We start from the raw sequence: 16,332 nt of genomic DNA, 5'->3' as shown, positions 1-16,332 counted from the left end.
TGCTTCTTGGATGCTGCCTGACCTGTGTTTTTCCAGCACCACGCACTCTACTCTGATTTCCAGCATCTGCAGACCTCACTTTCTCCCTTAAGTAGGAGAGTTCAAAACTAGGGATTGTATTTTTAAGGTGAGAGGAGAAAAATTTAAAAGGACCCAAGGGGCAACTTTTTCACGTGGTGCTTTGAATGTGGAATAAACTGCCAGAGGAAGTGGTAGCTGCAGGTCCAGGTACAAAATCTAAAAAACATTTGAATAGGTATACATGAATAGAAAAGCTTTAGAGGGATATGGGCAAAACACTGGCAAGTGGAACTTATTTCATTTGGGAAACATTGGACCAAACAGTCCGTTTTGTGCAGTATGACTATGATCTCAATAAAGTGATCTTTGAATCTTCTCTGCTGCAAAGACCATGAGCCCAATTACTCTAATCTTTCCTTTTATCAAAAATCTCTGGTTCCTAGTATCATTCTCAAGAAGCTTGACACAATGCAGATCCAGAAATATCCACTCTCCCCTCCTCTGACACTCTGTAGCAACAGTGTGAATGTTCCAAAAGATACACTGCAGAAATTCACCCAGGACCCTTAGACAGCGCCTTCCAAATCTGGTCAAAAGGCAGCAGATACATGGGAACACCGCCCACCTACAAGTTTCCCTCTAAGCCACTCACCATCCTGACTTGGAAATATATCGCCATTTCTTCACCATTGTTGGAATCAAAATCCTGAAATTCTCTCCCTAAGGGCATTGTGGGTCAACCTACAGCATATGGACTGCAATGGTTCAAGAAGACAGCTCATTAGCACCTTCTCAAGTCCAACTAGGGATAAATGCTGGCCAGCCAGCAATGCCCACAAGTGAATAAAAATTCTACCAAATCACTTTTCTACTCTTTGACATCCTGTCTGAAATAAAGATGCCCAGAACTGAACATAACACTTCAAATGTGGTCTGAGTAAATTGAAGCTATGTTCTCTGGACTGTCAAAGAACGACAAGTGCTCATATAGAAATGGGCAAGATTCTGAACAGTCTTGGTAGGGTAGACGCAGGCTGTTTTCCTTAGCTCGAGAATCTAGAAGCTGGTGCTGAGTTTCAGGATAAGGGGTGTTGATCATTTAGCACTGAGATGAGAAATTTCTTCTCTCTGAAAGATGTGGAGAGTTGGTGGAGAAGTGAAGGTAAAGCAGAAAATCAGCCTTTATCATGTTGAATTACAGAACATGCTTGAGGGTCTGAATGGCCTCTGTTCTAATTTCTTAGCTTGATTCTGCTTCTGTATCTGATTTAACAAAGGCAGGGGTAGTGCTTGATATTAATCATGCCAGCTATGATTCAATTGATAGCACTTTCACCTCTGAGTCATAAGGTTTCAGGTTAACAAAAATATTGTGGTATTATTTTGCCATTAGAAATTTGCTGTATTTGAATTGGCGGCTGCCTTTGTAAAAAATTTTAATCATAATTGTCAAAGTGCGGAAAGAATCTATTCAGTCAGTCATGCCTGCACTGTCTGTTAGCATGGGTCATTAAACAGACACAGGTGGCATTTGTCAATAGAGACAGTCTCTGTGAATGAATATCAGTGAGCTTTATGAAGTGTATTTCAGTCAAGACGTTTAAATATTGATGGGCTTCACAAGCCTTTATTTCCACACAAGTGACTGACCATTAAATTGTATGTTGCTCAGTTTAAAAAAAAGTGCTTTATATTGAATTTACAATGACTAAATCTGTATTTCACTTCTCTTCTGCTTGGGGCTTTGTCTCTGACGATAATTATGCTTCACTGAAACCCTTCTGTAAAAGATTATAACACAAACGTGAAACTTGCGTGCGCTGGTTGTTCTAGTGTTGTGAAATCTCCGTGTCGACCATTCTTACTAGAATTGTTGCCCTAGTGTCATCCAACTGTATCTGACTTTGCATGAAGAATCTCTGTACAGATACTTACACATATGCATACATGCAATGTATGCAATGAAGGAGTAAGTATTACTTATGGACTTAATTAGCATAGACTTTCAAGAAAGGGGTTGTAGACTGGGTGCTGTCTAACCATGGTATTTCATTGTGCAGCTTTAATTTTAAGGCATGCAGCAAGAGCTTTGCACTTAGTGGCATAAACCTATAAATTCCATTGATTTATACAATGCTTTCCTGGATTTTTAGTCCTTTAGGAGATACATTTGGTCTCTTATTTTGCTGTGTAGATTAAAAGTTATTTTCTATAACAAATACCTTAGTTGCTTGCGTGGTTCATATCACAGTGATTGCAGTGCTAGGGTTGTATGTTGTCATATTATCCAAAGGTTGTAAACTCAAGAGAAAAAGACACTAAGCCTATCATCATTAATCCTTTGTATAATACTTGTTTCTACTACCATTTATGATTGGAATGGAACACAGTTCTTCAAATGTGATGTGTAACTAATGCAAGCCACTTGTTAGCCAACATCTGGAGTAGTTCATTTTCTCGCTGACCCGTTGCTTTGTCTTGAGATAGCATTTTACTTTGTGCAAGTACGTGATAAGTGATATTCAATGTCTTCTTTGTTTCAGACAAACCCTTAAAGAAACGGAAACAAGACTCATTTCCTCAAGAGACTGCTGGAGGAGGTGGGGGTGGTGCGAACAGACCTGCCCTCTTGGTCAGTATTGATCTACAACATGCAGGAAGAACTGATGGACAGTCAGCCCTTCCTTTAGATTCCGAAAGTGTGAAAAAGTCTTTGGAGTTAGCACGGCAGGGTACTGAATTGTTGTCAACACGGCAAGATGATACATTGGGAATATTAAAGCCTAAGCCGGAAAATCACCCAGATATTTCCCGGAAAAAATCTGAAAATGAAGGGCAAAAGGACAACAGTAGGCCTGATGTGATCAAACCAAGACCAGAAACTCCAAAACAGAAAAGTGAGAGCCAACCTGAGACACCGAAGGGAAAGCATGACAACAGGCGTGATGTGGTTAAAGTAACTCCAGAAAAGAGACTCGAAATATCTAAACACAAGCATGAGGGTAAATCTGAGCATACAAGAATGAAAGCTGAGAGTCGATCAGAAACACCAAAGCCACGCCATGAGGGGCGACAGAGTTCAGATACTTCCAAAGATAAGCGAGAGCTGAATCAGGAAACCCAGAAACAGAAGTCAGTTGAGAAAAATGACTCCGACCGAGGAAAAATAGACACATCAAAGGTCAGGAGACCAGATACCCCAAAATTAATCAAAAGTGAATCTGATTGTAAACTGCCTCGAAATGAGACTCCTAAAAATAACCAGACAGACTGTTCAAGATCAGTGAAAGTAGAAAAAAAAGCACGTTCTGATTCGGGGGATCGAGGAGATCGCGGTGACCGAAGTGAGCGGCATTCATCAGAAGAACATCGGTTGAGATCAGAAAGCCCAAGGGTCAAACAGGATAACAGAGAGTCTGGTAAAATAAAATCTGAAATGAAAGATCGAACTGCATTGAAACAGAGTAGAAGATCAGATGTTTCATCTGGATCATTGAGCAGTAAAGACAGGGATGAACGAAGATCGGAGGGGAGCAAAGTGAAACCAGAGACTCTCAACCCACTTACTGATAAAGAAAAGTTCCCCAGCTATCTACTGGGGGGAGGAAGGTCCAATGCACTAAAAAACTTCGTAATTCCAAAAATTAAGCGCGATAAAGATGGTAATGTTTGTAACGAGCAGAAGGAATTGAGAAAGTCGATGGATAAAAATGAATTAAAGTTGAAAGTTGAAAAGATGGATCTAGTGGAGGACCTGAAGAAAGTAATTAAACCTGTTGTGGTTCTTCATAAGTTGCCCTTTGATGAAGTGCAGAAATTTATCAAGGACAATGAGGACAAAAATGCATCAAGAAGTTCCAGCAAATCTAAGAGCCGGTTGCCCTCCAAGCCAACTAAAGGTACTAATGTTACGTTTTTTGTCTGTTTATTTGAAATGAGGTCTTTTCAAGTTTTATGCATAACTTGTTTATTTCCAAAGTTATTTGTAAGGGTATATTTGATCTCCAATGCATCTCATCCTGAGTAATACAGAAACACCCAGAGGCTCAATACTAGTATAGCAGTCTATAGAAAAACCTAGCGGAACATTTGCTTTGTGATGTGCTTTACCACGGCCTTTAAATGTATCACGTTACCACCTCAGCCCTCATCCGAAATAGAAAAGTTTATTTTTCTCGTGGTTGTATTCCGATAGCATGTTGTCCCTTCTATGCCTATAATTTTAAAGATCCACATTACCCTTATGTATTTTCAACCTGTGTTGATCTGTCACCCAGTCAAGTAGTGCATGCCAAATTATGACTTATTGTGTAAAACATTATTTCTGCTGGCTCTCATTCTTCAGCCAATCACTTTCAACCTGTACTTTCTGGTTATTGATATACGGTTAATTGGAGGTGTAATGGACAGCGAAGAGGGCTACCTCCGATTACAATGGGATCTTGACCAGATGGGTCAATGGGCTGAGAAGTGGCAGATGGAGTTTAATTAAGATAAATGTGAGGTGCTGGACTTTGGGAAAGCAAATCATAGTAGGACTTATACAATTAATGGTAAGGTTCTAGGGAATGTTGCTGAACAAAGAGACCTTGGAGTGCAGGTTCATAGCTCCTTGAAAGTGGAGTCGCAGGTAGATAGGATAGTGAAGAAGGCGTTTGGTATGCTTTCCTTTATTGGTCAGAGTATTGAGTACAGGAGTTGGGAGGTCATGTTGCGGCTGTACAGGAATTGGTTAGGCCACTGTTGGAATATTGCGTGCAATTCTGGTCTCCTTCCTATCGGAAAGATGTTGTGAATCTTGAAAGGGTTCAGAAAAGATTTACAAGGATGTTGCCAGGGTTGGAGGATTTGAGCTACAGGGAGAGGCTGAACAGGCTGGGGCTGTTTTCCCTGGAGCGTTGGAGGCTGAGGGGTGACCTTATAGAGGTTTACAAAATTGAGGGGCATGGATAGGGTAAATAGGCAAAGTCTTTTCGCTGAGGTGGGGGCATAGGTTTAGGGTGAGAGGGGAAAGATATGAGAGACTAAGGGGCAACGTTTGACACAAATGGTGGTATGTGTATGGAATGAACTGCCAAAGGAAATGGTGGAGGCTGGTACAATTGCAACATTTTAAGAGGCATTTGGATGGGTATATGAGTAGGAAGGGTTTGGAGGGATATGGACCGGGTGCTGGCAGGTGGGACTAGATTGGGTTGGGATATCTGGTCGGCATGGACAGCCATGCTGTACATCTTTATTACTCTATGATTCATGATTTTTGAGCATCTCCTAATTTCTTAGTTTTCTCTGGTCTAAGGAGAGAAATTTCATTGTCCAGTGTATCTATGAAACTGTAATCTCTCACCCATGCATGTGATAGGAGCAGACCAGACTGTAGGCGCCACAGAGGGCGGTTCAGTGGTTAGCACTGTTGACTCATAGTGCCAGGGACCCGGGTTCGATTCCAGCCTCTGGCAACTGTCTGTGTGGAATTTGCATGTTCTCCCCGTGTCTGCATGGGTTTCCTCCGGGTGCTCTGGTTTCGTCCCACAGACCAAAGACATGCAGGTTAGGTGAATTGACTATGCTAAATTGCGCATAGTGTTCAGGGATGTGTAGGTTAGGCACGTTAGTCAGGGGGCATTGTAGAGTAATAGGGGAATGGGTCTGGGAGGGTTACTCTTTGGAGGGTTGATGTGGACCTCCACACTGTAGGAATTCTAATTCTATATGGCTATTACCTAATCCTGTCTGTATAAGGGTCACTGAAATGTTAATTAGGCTTCTGTCTACTATGTTGCCAAACCTGAGTTTTTTCACCAATTTTTTTTTGTTTTCCAGCATCTGCAGTTCTTTGATTTTTTTTTATTTGATATAACCCATTTCTTTGTTTGCCCAATGTGTTTTTTTGACACTCTCTCGGCTCCATTTCCATTTATTGATTATTCCTTCCCACTCCTCCTCCTTCACCCCCCTCCCCCCCATTCTTTAGTATTTTTACTAATCTTTTCTCAACCACAATTAGTTCCAAACAAGTGTCACAGGACTTGCAATGTTAATTCCAGTTTCTCCCCATAAATGCTATCAGACCTGTTGCGTTTTTCTGACAATTTTGATTTTCAACATTCACAGTCTTCGTTTTTTTCGTAGACGGTATGATTTTTTGAGATTGTCATACTGAATGACAAGACAATGGCTGGAACTGGTCAATCCATTCCAGTAAATCATGTCTAAACTTTATCCAGACCTTTGTCTTTCTTTAAAATGTGATATCCAGTATTTACTCAATTCCAGCAGTAGCTTTAGCATAAGTTAATGTTTTGTTAGCTCGGTTTTTATTTATGGAGTATAGAATTCAAAGTGTGTATTAGTTGTTTTGGTGATCTGTTCAGTTGCCTTCGAAAACGTTTTTGCATGTACATCCCAGATATGTCTGTTATTGCAGAACACTCCCTAAAAATACCCTCTTAAAATTAGGCCATTTGACTTGGATCCTTGCGATTTTTGGACAAAAAAGGCATCACTTTTACTCATTGTTGGATTCCATCTATTGTATGCTTCTATTATGAACAAAAAGATGACAGAATCACAGAGTTACTACAGTGTAAAAGAGGTCATTCTATCTAGTGTGTCTGCACTGGTTGTATTATCTAATCTGGTTCGAATATCTCATGTCAATCCCCTGACTTTTCCCCTTACCCCTACACACCATTGCTATTCAAAAAAGCCATCTAATGTCTGCTTGAATACCTCACAATAAGGGCCAAGGGTAGGCCATTCAGCTCTTTAACCTTGCTTTATCTAATTGGGAAAATACATTTCTTCACAAATATACGGGGAGGCGATGGCCTAGTGGCATTATTACTAGACTTGTTAATTCAGAGACCCAAGTAATAGAACATAGAAAAGTACAGCACAGAACAGGCCCTTCGGCCAACTATGCTGTGTCGAGTCTTAATCCTAATATAAAATATAGTAACTTAACCTATGCACCCCTCAACTCACTGCTATCCATGTGCATGTCCAGCAGTCGCTTAAATGTCCCCAATGACTTCACTTCCACCATCACAGCTGGCAATGTATTTCGTGCATTCACAACTCTCTGCGTAAAGAACCTACCTCTGATGTCTCCTTTATACCTACCTACCTAATATGTTCAAACTGTGACTTCTTGTGCCAGTCAATCCTGCCCTGGGGAAAAGTCTCTGGCTATTGACTCTATCTATTCCTCTCATTATTTTGTACACCTCAATCGGGTCTCCTCTCTTCCTCCTCCCCTCCAGAGAGAAAAGTCCAGGCTTAGTCAACCTTTCGTCATAAGGCAAACCCTCCAGTCCAGGCAGCATCCTGGTAAACCTTCTTTGCACCCTTTCCAAAGCCTCCACATCTTTCCTATAGTAGGGTGACCAGAACTGGACACAATATTCCAAGTGTGGTCTTACCAGGGTTTTGTAGAACTACAGTAAAACCTCACGGCTCTTAAACTCGATCCCCCTGTTAATGAAAGCCAAAACACCATATGCTTTCTTAACAACCCTATCCACTTGGGTGGCAACTTCGAGGGATCTATGCACTTGCACACCCAGATCCCTCTGTTCCTCCACACTGCCAAGAATCCTGAGTTTAATCCTATATTCAGCATTCGAGTTCGACCTTCCAAAATGCATCACTTCGCATTTATCCAAGTTGAACTCCATCTGCCATTTTTCAGCCCAGCTCTGCATCCTGTCTGTCGCGCTGCAGCCTGCAGTCACCCTCTATACTATCGATGACACTTCCAACCTTTGTGTCATTGGCAATTTTACTAGCCCACCCCTCAACCACCTCATCCAAGTCATTTATAAAAAAACTAAAAAGAGCAGAGGCCCAAGAACAGAGCCCTGCGGGACCCCACTCAACACTGTCTTCCAGGTTTGTAATGTGCAGGGCACCTGGGTTCAAATCCTGCCATGGCAGATGGTGGAATTTGAATTTCAAAAAAGAAATCTGGAAATAAGAATTTAATGTTACCATGAATCCACTGATTGTTGGCAAAACCCATTTGGTTCACTACTGCCCTTTAGGGAGGGAAGCTGAAATCCTTACCTGGTCTGGCCTGCGTGTGACTCTAGACCCACAGCAATCTTAACTGCCCTCTGGACAATTAGGGATGGACATTAAATACTGGCCAGCCAGTGACACCCATGCCCTCAGAATGAATAAAAAAATTAAAGTCGTTACTGCGCGTAGTTATCCTTTAAAGAACTGATACATGATTTAAAACAGCTGCGCATTCATTCAGACAGCAAAAGCTCAAAAGAAGTTGGTGAACTGTGCCTAGTTCATTGTTAAGATTAAAAGTTATTGGGCTATAAAGTTGCCAGAAATAGCAGTAAATCTGAGGAAAGGGAGGCATTTAGAATATATTAAAGGAGAACCAAGGAACTGTTAAGGAAAGGAAGAGTAAGCTATGAGTGTAAACTAGATTTAAAAAACAAGTACTGTGAAAGTTTCTATGAGCACACAAAAAGGAAACGTTCGGCTAAAATGAATATGGGTCCACTGCAGGCAGTGTCAGGAGCATTTATAATGGGGAATAAAAAAATTATGGGAAAAAACCAAATGATGATTTTGTGCCTGTTTTCATGGAGGAATATGCAATAAATCTCCCAGAAGCAGTGAACTAAATGGCGAGGGGCAATGAGGCGTTGAAGGCCATTGATTCTGGTAAGATGATTGTACTGGAGAAATTAATGGGCTGAAAGTAGATAATTTCCCAGGACCTAATAGTCTACATCACAGAATATTGACGGTGGTGACTACAGGATTGACTATGATGACTATAGAATAGTTGGTGTTTTCGTGATGACCTTCCAAAGTTCTACAGATTCTGGAGTGATTCCTAAGGATTGGAAAGTTGTAAATGTCTCACTTTTTATCCCACTCATAGACTGGATGAGAGCATCACTGGCTTGGCCAGCATTTATTGCCATCTCTAATAGCCCACAGAGTAGTTAAGAGTCAGACACATTGCTGTGGGTCAAGAGTCACATGTAGGCCAGACAAGGTAAAGAAGGAAGCTTGATTCCATAAAGGATATTAGTGAGCCAGACGGACTTTTCTGACAGTTGACAATAGATTCGTGGGCATCATTAGACTTTTTAATTCCAGATTTCTATTGAATTCAAATTCCACCATCTGCCATGACCATGTCTCCAAGCAGCTGCAGAACATTCTGGTGGGGGAGGGTAAACAGGCAGCTGTTGTGGTGCATAAAGGTATCGACAATATAGTTAAGGTCTGACTAGCTGAGTTTAGGGCGTTGGAGTTTAAAAAGTAGGACCTCAAGGGTAGTAATCTCGGGATTGTGACCAGTGTTATATTCTGGATCAGTGGTGCTGGAAGAGCACAGCAGTTCAGGCAGCATCCAACGAGCAGTGAAATCGACATTTCGGGCAAAAGCCCTTCATCAGGAATCCTGATGAAGGGTTTTTGCCCGAAACATCGATTTTGCTGCTTGTTGGATGCTGCCTGAACTGCTGTGCTCTTCCAGCACCACTGATCCAGAATCTGGTTTCCAGCATCTGCAGTCATTGTTTTTACCTACCAGTGTTATATGATAGTCAGAGTTGGGAAGGCAGGATAGCCAAGATGAATACAGTGGTGCGAGGTTGAGGATTGTATCTAAACAGGAAATTAGAGATGCATGCAGTAAGGGTGCAGCAGTTATTAAAGATGACTTCAGTCTGCATGTTGACTGGACTAACCAAACTGGTAACAATGTGATGGAAGAGGATGTCCTGGAATATATGAGGGATGATTTCCTCGACCAATATGTTGAGGAACCAACAGAGAGCAAACCATCCTAGACTAGGAGTTGTGTAACGAGATACGATTAATTAGCCGCCTTGAAGGGAGAAATCTTTTGGGGAAGAGTGACCAAAATATGATAGAATTCTTCATGAAGGTGGAGAGGGACACAGTTAAATCTGAGACAGGGTCCTTAAGCTTATTTTGATGGTATGAGGCATGGATTGGCTAAGATAAACTGAGGAGAAAGTGAGGTCTGCAGATGCTGGAGATCAGAGGTGGAGTGGGAGGGGGAATTGAAATGTTGAGCTACAGGGTGGTTGGGTTGGTTGGTCCGGGTGTCCCAGAGGTGTTCTCTGAAACGCTCCGCAAGTAGCCGGCCTGTCTCCCCAATATAGAGGAGGCCACATCGGGTGCAGAGGATGCAATAGATGATATGTGTGCAGGTGCAGGTGAATCTGTGGCGGATATGGAAGTTTCCTTTGGGGCCTTGGAGGGAGGTGAGGGGGGAGGTGTGGGCGCAGGTTTTGCACCTCCTGCGGTTGCAGGGGAAGGTGCCGGGAGTGGAGGTTGGGTTGGTGGGGGGTGTGGATCTGACGAGGGAGTCACGGAGGGAGTGGTCTTTACGGAATGCTGATAGGGGAGGGGAGGGAAATATATCCTTGGTGGTGGGGTCCCACTCCACCAAGGATATGCAGGTCTTTGGACTCCTCCATCGTCAGACCACAACAAAACGACGGTTGGAGGAAGAACGCCTCATCTTCCGGCTAGGAACGCTCCAACCACAAGGGATGAACTCGGATTTCACCAGTTTCCTCATTTCCCCTCCCCCCACCCTGTCTCAGTCAAATCCATCAAATTCAGCACTGCCTTCCTAACCTGCAATCTTCTTCCCGACCTCTCCGCCCCCACCCCAGTCTGACCTATCACCCTCACCTTGACCTCTTTCCACCTATCACATTTCCGATGCCCCTCCCCCAAGTCCCTCCTCCCTACCTTTTATCTTAGCCTGCTGGACAAACTTTCCTCATTCCTGAAGAAGGGCTTATGCCCGAAACGTCGATTCTCCTGTTCCCTGGATGCTGCCTGACCTGCTGCGCTCTTCCAGCAACACATTTCCAGCTAAGATAAACTGACCAAGGATACTGAAGGGGTTGACAGTGTGTAGGCAGTGGCAGATATTTAAAGAACACATGGATGAGCTTCAAAAGTTGTATATCTCTATCCGGCATAAGAGTAAAACAGGGAAGATGGCTGACAAGAGAAATCAGGGATCGTGTTAAAGCCAAAGAGGAAGCATATAGGAGGACAAAGGGTTTACTTTGGAAGAGAAAAATACAAAAGGAGGTAAGCTTACGAAAAACATAAAAAAACGACTGCAAAAGTTTCTATAGATATGTGAAGAGAAGAAGACTGGTGAAGGCAGATGGAGGTCCCTGGCAGTTAGAATCAGGTGAATTCTTCATGGACATCAAAAAGATGGGAGCAGGTCAGGCAGCACCCTGATGAAGGGCTTTGCCCAAAATGTCGATTTTCCTGCTCCTCTGATTCTGCTTGACCTGCTGTGCTTTTCCAGCACCACTCTAATCGAGGCTCTGATTTCCAGCATCTGCAGTCCTCACTTTCGCCTAACAAAAAGATGGCAGACCAATTGAACAAATACTTTACATCAGTCTCCACTGAGGAGGTCACAAATAACCTTCCGGTGGGTAGAAAGCAGCTGTTGAAGGGACAAAAGTAACCTTTCCTACTTCTCCCCACTTACCTTTCCTCCCTTTTTCCCTCCCTTTCTCCCTCCTTTTAAAAGTGAGATGAGGAGGATTTGTGGACTACATTGCTGCAGAAAATTGCGAAGGCTAAGTCATTGAGTATACTTAGGACAGAGATAGATAGGTTCTTGATAAGTAATGGCATCAAAGATTATTGGGGAAAGGCAGGAGAATGACATTGTAAAACCTACCAGCCATAATCGAATGACAATAGCTCAATGGGCTGAATGATATAATTCTGCTCCTGTATTTTATGGTTTCGTGGTCTTAGATCGAGAGGGTACACTTCTAAGGTGAAAGGGAGCAGGTTTAGAGGGAGCCTGAAGAATTTTTTTCTAAGGATGGTAGGGGTCTGAAATGCATGGAATGGGAGGGTAGTTGAGGCAAGTAATCTTAAAATATTTGAGTGAGCATTTGAAATGTCACAACATTTTAAGACTGTCAGCCAAGTGCTCGAAATTTGGACTAATGTAGATTTAGTATATTTTTGTGGGCACAGACTTGATGGGCCGACAGGGCTTTTCTGGATTTTATAATTTTATGACTTCATAGTTTTACAAAAAAAAACTGAACAGGCTGGAGAAAGTAGATGGGGAGAAGCTGTTCCAGCTCTCAAATGAAGCAAGAACAAAAGGACGTAGATTTAAAGTGATGTGCGCAAGAAGCAAAGAAGTGAGAATTTTTTCATTCAAGTAGTTATGGTATGAAATGCACTGTCTGAAAATATGGTGGAGGCATATTCAATTGAGGCATTCAAAAGATCATTGGATGACTGTTTGGCTATAAATAATATGCAAAGCTATTGGGAAATTGCAGGTGATTGGTACTCTGTTTAAGGAGCTGGAGAAAGTGAGGTCTGCAGATGCTGGAGATCAAAGTTGAAACTTTATTGCTGGAACAGCACAGCAGGTCAGGCAGCATCCAGGGAACAGGAGGTTCGACGTTTCGGGCACAGGCCCTTCTTCAGGAATGAGCAGAGAGTGTTCAGCAGGAGAAGATAAAAGGTAGGGAGGAGGGACTTGGAGGAGGGGAGTTGGAAATGTGATAGAGGCCACCCGGACGAACCAACCCAACCAACCTGTGGCACAGCATTTCAACTCCCCCTCCCACTCCACCGAGGATATGCAGGTCATTGGACTCCTCCACCGCCAAACCACAACAACCCGACGGTCGGAGGAGGAGCGTCTTATCTTCCGACTGGGAACCCTCCAACCGCAGGGGATGAACTTGGACTTCACCAGTTTCTTCATCCCCCCTCCCCCCACCTTGTCTCAGCCGGATCCTTCCAGCCCGGCACCGCCTTCCTGACCTGCAGTCTTCTTCTTGACCTCTCCGCCTCCACCCTACTCCGACCTATCACCCTCACCTTGACCTCTTTCCACCTATCACATTTCCAACTCCCCTCCTCCAAGTCCCTCCTCCCTACCTTTTATCTTCTCCTGCTGAACACTCTCTGCTCATTCCTGAAGAAGGGCCTGTGCCCGAAACGTCGAATCTCCTGTTCCCTGGATGCTGCCTGACCTGCTGTGCTGTTCCAGCAATAAAGTTTCAACTAAGGAGCTGGCACAGACATGATGGGCCAAATGGCCACCACATGTGGCATAACCTGTATGTAATTCTTCAAACCAAATGTACAAGCTTTTGAAGGTATAGTGTCTACTCCTCGGCAAAAATCAAAATCTTGCTGCTTGTAAATTGAAAGCAAATCAGTGCTTATCGATGCTTTTTATTTCCTCCAAGACTGAGAAAGCAAATTCCTTTTACCTCCCCAGGGTCTCGTCACTTGTACTGGTTTAAAGAAAGTCAAGATTCCAGTAATGCTCAGTTGATTATTAAATCCCCTCTTCACAGATGAAAATCTACTTGCAACTAGTTCAGAGTCCAAACTCTCAAATAATTGATATTAAAGTATATATATCAATTATGCACTTTGACGACAATCTTTCTCCAATACTACAAATTCTCTTATTACCCAGCAATGTCAACTCTCCTTTTTCCCTTGGCTATCTTTTCTAGTCATAATCATACAGTACAGTAAAGGCTCTTTGGCCCATCACATTTACACAGCATACGTACCATGCATCGGGCAACTGTCTGTGTGGAGTTTGCACATTCTCCCTGTGTCTGCATGGGTTTCCTCAGGGTGCTCCAGTTTCCTCCCACTATCCAAAGATCTGCAGGTCAGATGAATTGGCCATTCTGAATTGTCCATAGGGTCAGATGCAGTAGTCAGGGATAAATATATGGGTGGGGAATTGGGTCTGGGTGGGTTACTCTTCGGAGGGTCGGTGTGGACTTGTTGGGCCGAAGGGCCTGTTTCCTCTCCTCTTTCTCCTCCTTCCCCACCCCCCCTCCCATTGTCAGTGCTCTAAAGAAAACAATCCAAGCCTATCCAGTCGCTCCTAGCTCAATTTCTCCATCTCTGGCAATATCCTGGTGAAACAAAAACTGAAATAGCCGAGAAAGTTCAGCCAGTCTGACAGTGTCTGTGGAGAGAAATCGGGTAACATTTTGGATCCAGTGACCTTTTTCTCAGAACTGATGTTTGCTCGGAAAAATTTGTTTTTTATGCCAAATTCCTGGTGGATATCCTCTGTACCCCTGTAATGCTATCACACCCTTCAATTAATCAGGTGTCCAGAACTGCACACAGTTTCAGTTGTGGTCTAACCAATGCTCTATACAACTCTAGACTTACCGCCTTGCTCTTCTACTCTCTGCCATTAGTGATGAAAGCAAGTGTCACATGTGCCTTCTTAACATCTTGTAACCAGGAATCTTATTGCTTTCTAATATTCTCTTCTGGTTTCCTGATTCTCCTGCAGAGTTAATTTAAACCTGGGATTCTGGATTATTGGTCCAGTGACATTTCAACTAGGCTATTACCTTTCTTCCTTCAATGACAGGGGCAGAATATTGAGTATAGGAGTTAAGAGATCATATTGCTTTTGTATAAGGACATTGGTGAGGCCATGTTTTAGAATACTGCATACAATTCTGGTCACCGGTCTAAAGGAAGGATGTTAAACTTGAAAAGGTGCAAAAAATACTTACAAGATGCTGCTGGGACTCGTGGGTTTGAGTTATAGGGAGTTGCTAAATAGGCTGGGGCTTTTCGCCCTGGAATGTTGAAAGCTGAGGGGTGACCGTATAGAGGTTAATAAAATGATGACTGGGTATGGATAGGATGTATGGCCAACGTCTTTTGTGAGGGTAGGGAAGTCCAAAGCTAGAGGACAGGGATTTAAAGTGAGAGGGGAAAGATTTAAAAAGGACACGAGGTGTACCTTTTTCCACAGAGTGGTGCGTTCATGGGACAGGCTGTCTGAGGAAGTGATACAATTACAACATTTAAAAGGCATCTGGATGGGTACACGAGTAGAGAGGCTTAGAAAGATGTAGGCCAAATGCTGGCAAATGGGACTAGGTCACAATGTGATGACTGGTTGGCATGGATGAGTTAGACCGAAGGGTCTGTTTCTGTGCTGTATGACTCCAACTCTATGACAAACAGACAATGCTGGAGCAACTCAACAGGTCTGGCAGCAGAATTAATGTTTTGAGAAAGGTTGGACTCCTCTTCAGAACAGGAAGGTGTTGGAAATCTTTTATATAGTTTTTGAGAGGCAGAGGAAGAGCAGTGGATAGATGGTGTAGAAGCCTGGTGTAAAAGATAAAGGGGTTGTTAATGGTGGTGAAAGAGGAAAAGAGATGTAAAATGCAAATTAAGCTGTGAAAAGGGGACAAATGGGTTTTTTCTGTTCAGAGTAAACAAGACGCAAACAAGGCAGGGACTGTAAGGAAAAATAGACAATAGACCAGTTTCTGAAGTTATGGAATTCAGTGTTGAGATCTCGAGGCTATAGTTTCCCTAAGTGGAAAACTGAGGTGTTGTTCCTTGAACTTTCATTGTGGTTTTTTTTTTGGATCATTGCAGTAAGCCTGAGATAGGAATGCTCACATGTGAGCAAGGTGGTTTATTGAAATAATAAGCAATAGGGGGTCAGTCATTCCTATGAACAGAGCAGAGGTGTTTCACACAGCAGACACCCAGTCTGTATTGTGAGCAACAAATGTAGTCGACTAAAATGAAGGAAGTATAATTAAAATGCTGCTTCACATTGAAGGTGTGTTTGGGGCCTTGGACAGAGAGGAGACAAATGGGTATGTATTACATCTTCTGTGATTGCATTGGGAGAAGTTAGGAGTGATGGAGAAATGGTTCAAGGTATTCTGGAGGGAGCAGCCCCTGCTGAATGTTGAAACTGGAGGGGAGTGAGATATGTTTGATTGTGATGTCTAGTACTAGAAATGGCAGATGATCCTTTGAAAGTGAAGTGGAGTGCGAAGTCAGGACAAGGGGATTCCAGTTTAGGGTGTAGGTTTGATATCCAGACGTTTCATTACCTGGCTAGGTAACATCATCAGTGGTGACCTCCAAGTGAAGAGAAGCTCTTGTCTCCTGCTTTCTATTTATATGTTTCTCCTGGATGGGGTTCCTGGGGTTTGTGGTGATGTCATTTCCTGTTTGTTTTCTGAGGGGTTGATAGATGGTATCTAGATCTGTGTGTTTGTTTATAGCGTTGTGGTTGGAGTGCCAGGCCTCTAGCAATTCTCTGGCATGTCTTTGCTTAGCCTGTCCCAGGATAGATGTGTTGTCCCAGTCAAAATGGTGGGTTTTTTTTCATCCGTGCGTAGGGCTACGAGGGAGAGAGGGTCGTGTCTTTTTGTGGCTAGCTGATGTTCGTGTATCCTGGTGGCTAACTTTCTT

The 16,332-nt window shown here is 43.0% G+C and overlaps 1 protein-coding gene across 4 annotated transcripts in view; it reads left to right on the top strand.

The window, feature by feature from the left end:
* LOC122556264 (nipped-B-like protein) overlaps positions 1–16,332 on the top strand; it is a 547,720-nt gene that overhangs the window by 199,009 nt on the left and 332,379 nt on the right. For all 4 annotated transcript variants that reach the window (XM_043702901.2, XM_043702895.2, XM_043702914.2 and 1 more), the window contains one exon: positions 2,565–3,920. In XM_043702901.2, the coding sequence (XP_043558836.2) occupies positions 2,565–3,920 (1,356 nt within the window). The remainder of the gene's footprint in view (positions 1–2,564; positions 3,921–16,332) is intronic.

Source organism: Chiloscyllium plagiosum, unplaced genomic scaffold (genome assembly GCF_037043375.1).
Source record: "Chiloscyllium plagiosum isolate Xiang-an unplaced genomic scaffold, Cpla_swu_hap1 HiC_scaffold_2, whole genome shotgun sequence".
Taxonomy (NCBI): domain Eukaryota; kingdom Metazoa; phylum Chordata; class Chondrichthyes; order Orectolobiformes; family Hemiscylliidae; genus Chiloscyllium; species Chiloscyllium plagiosum.
This window is presented reverse-complemented; position numbering and strand designations above follow the sequence as displayed.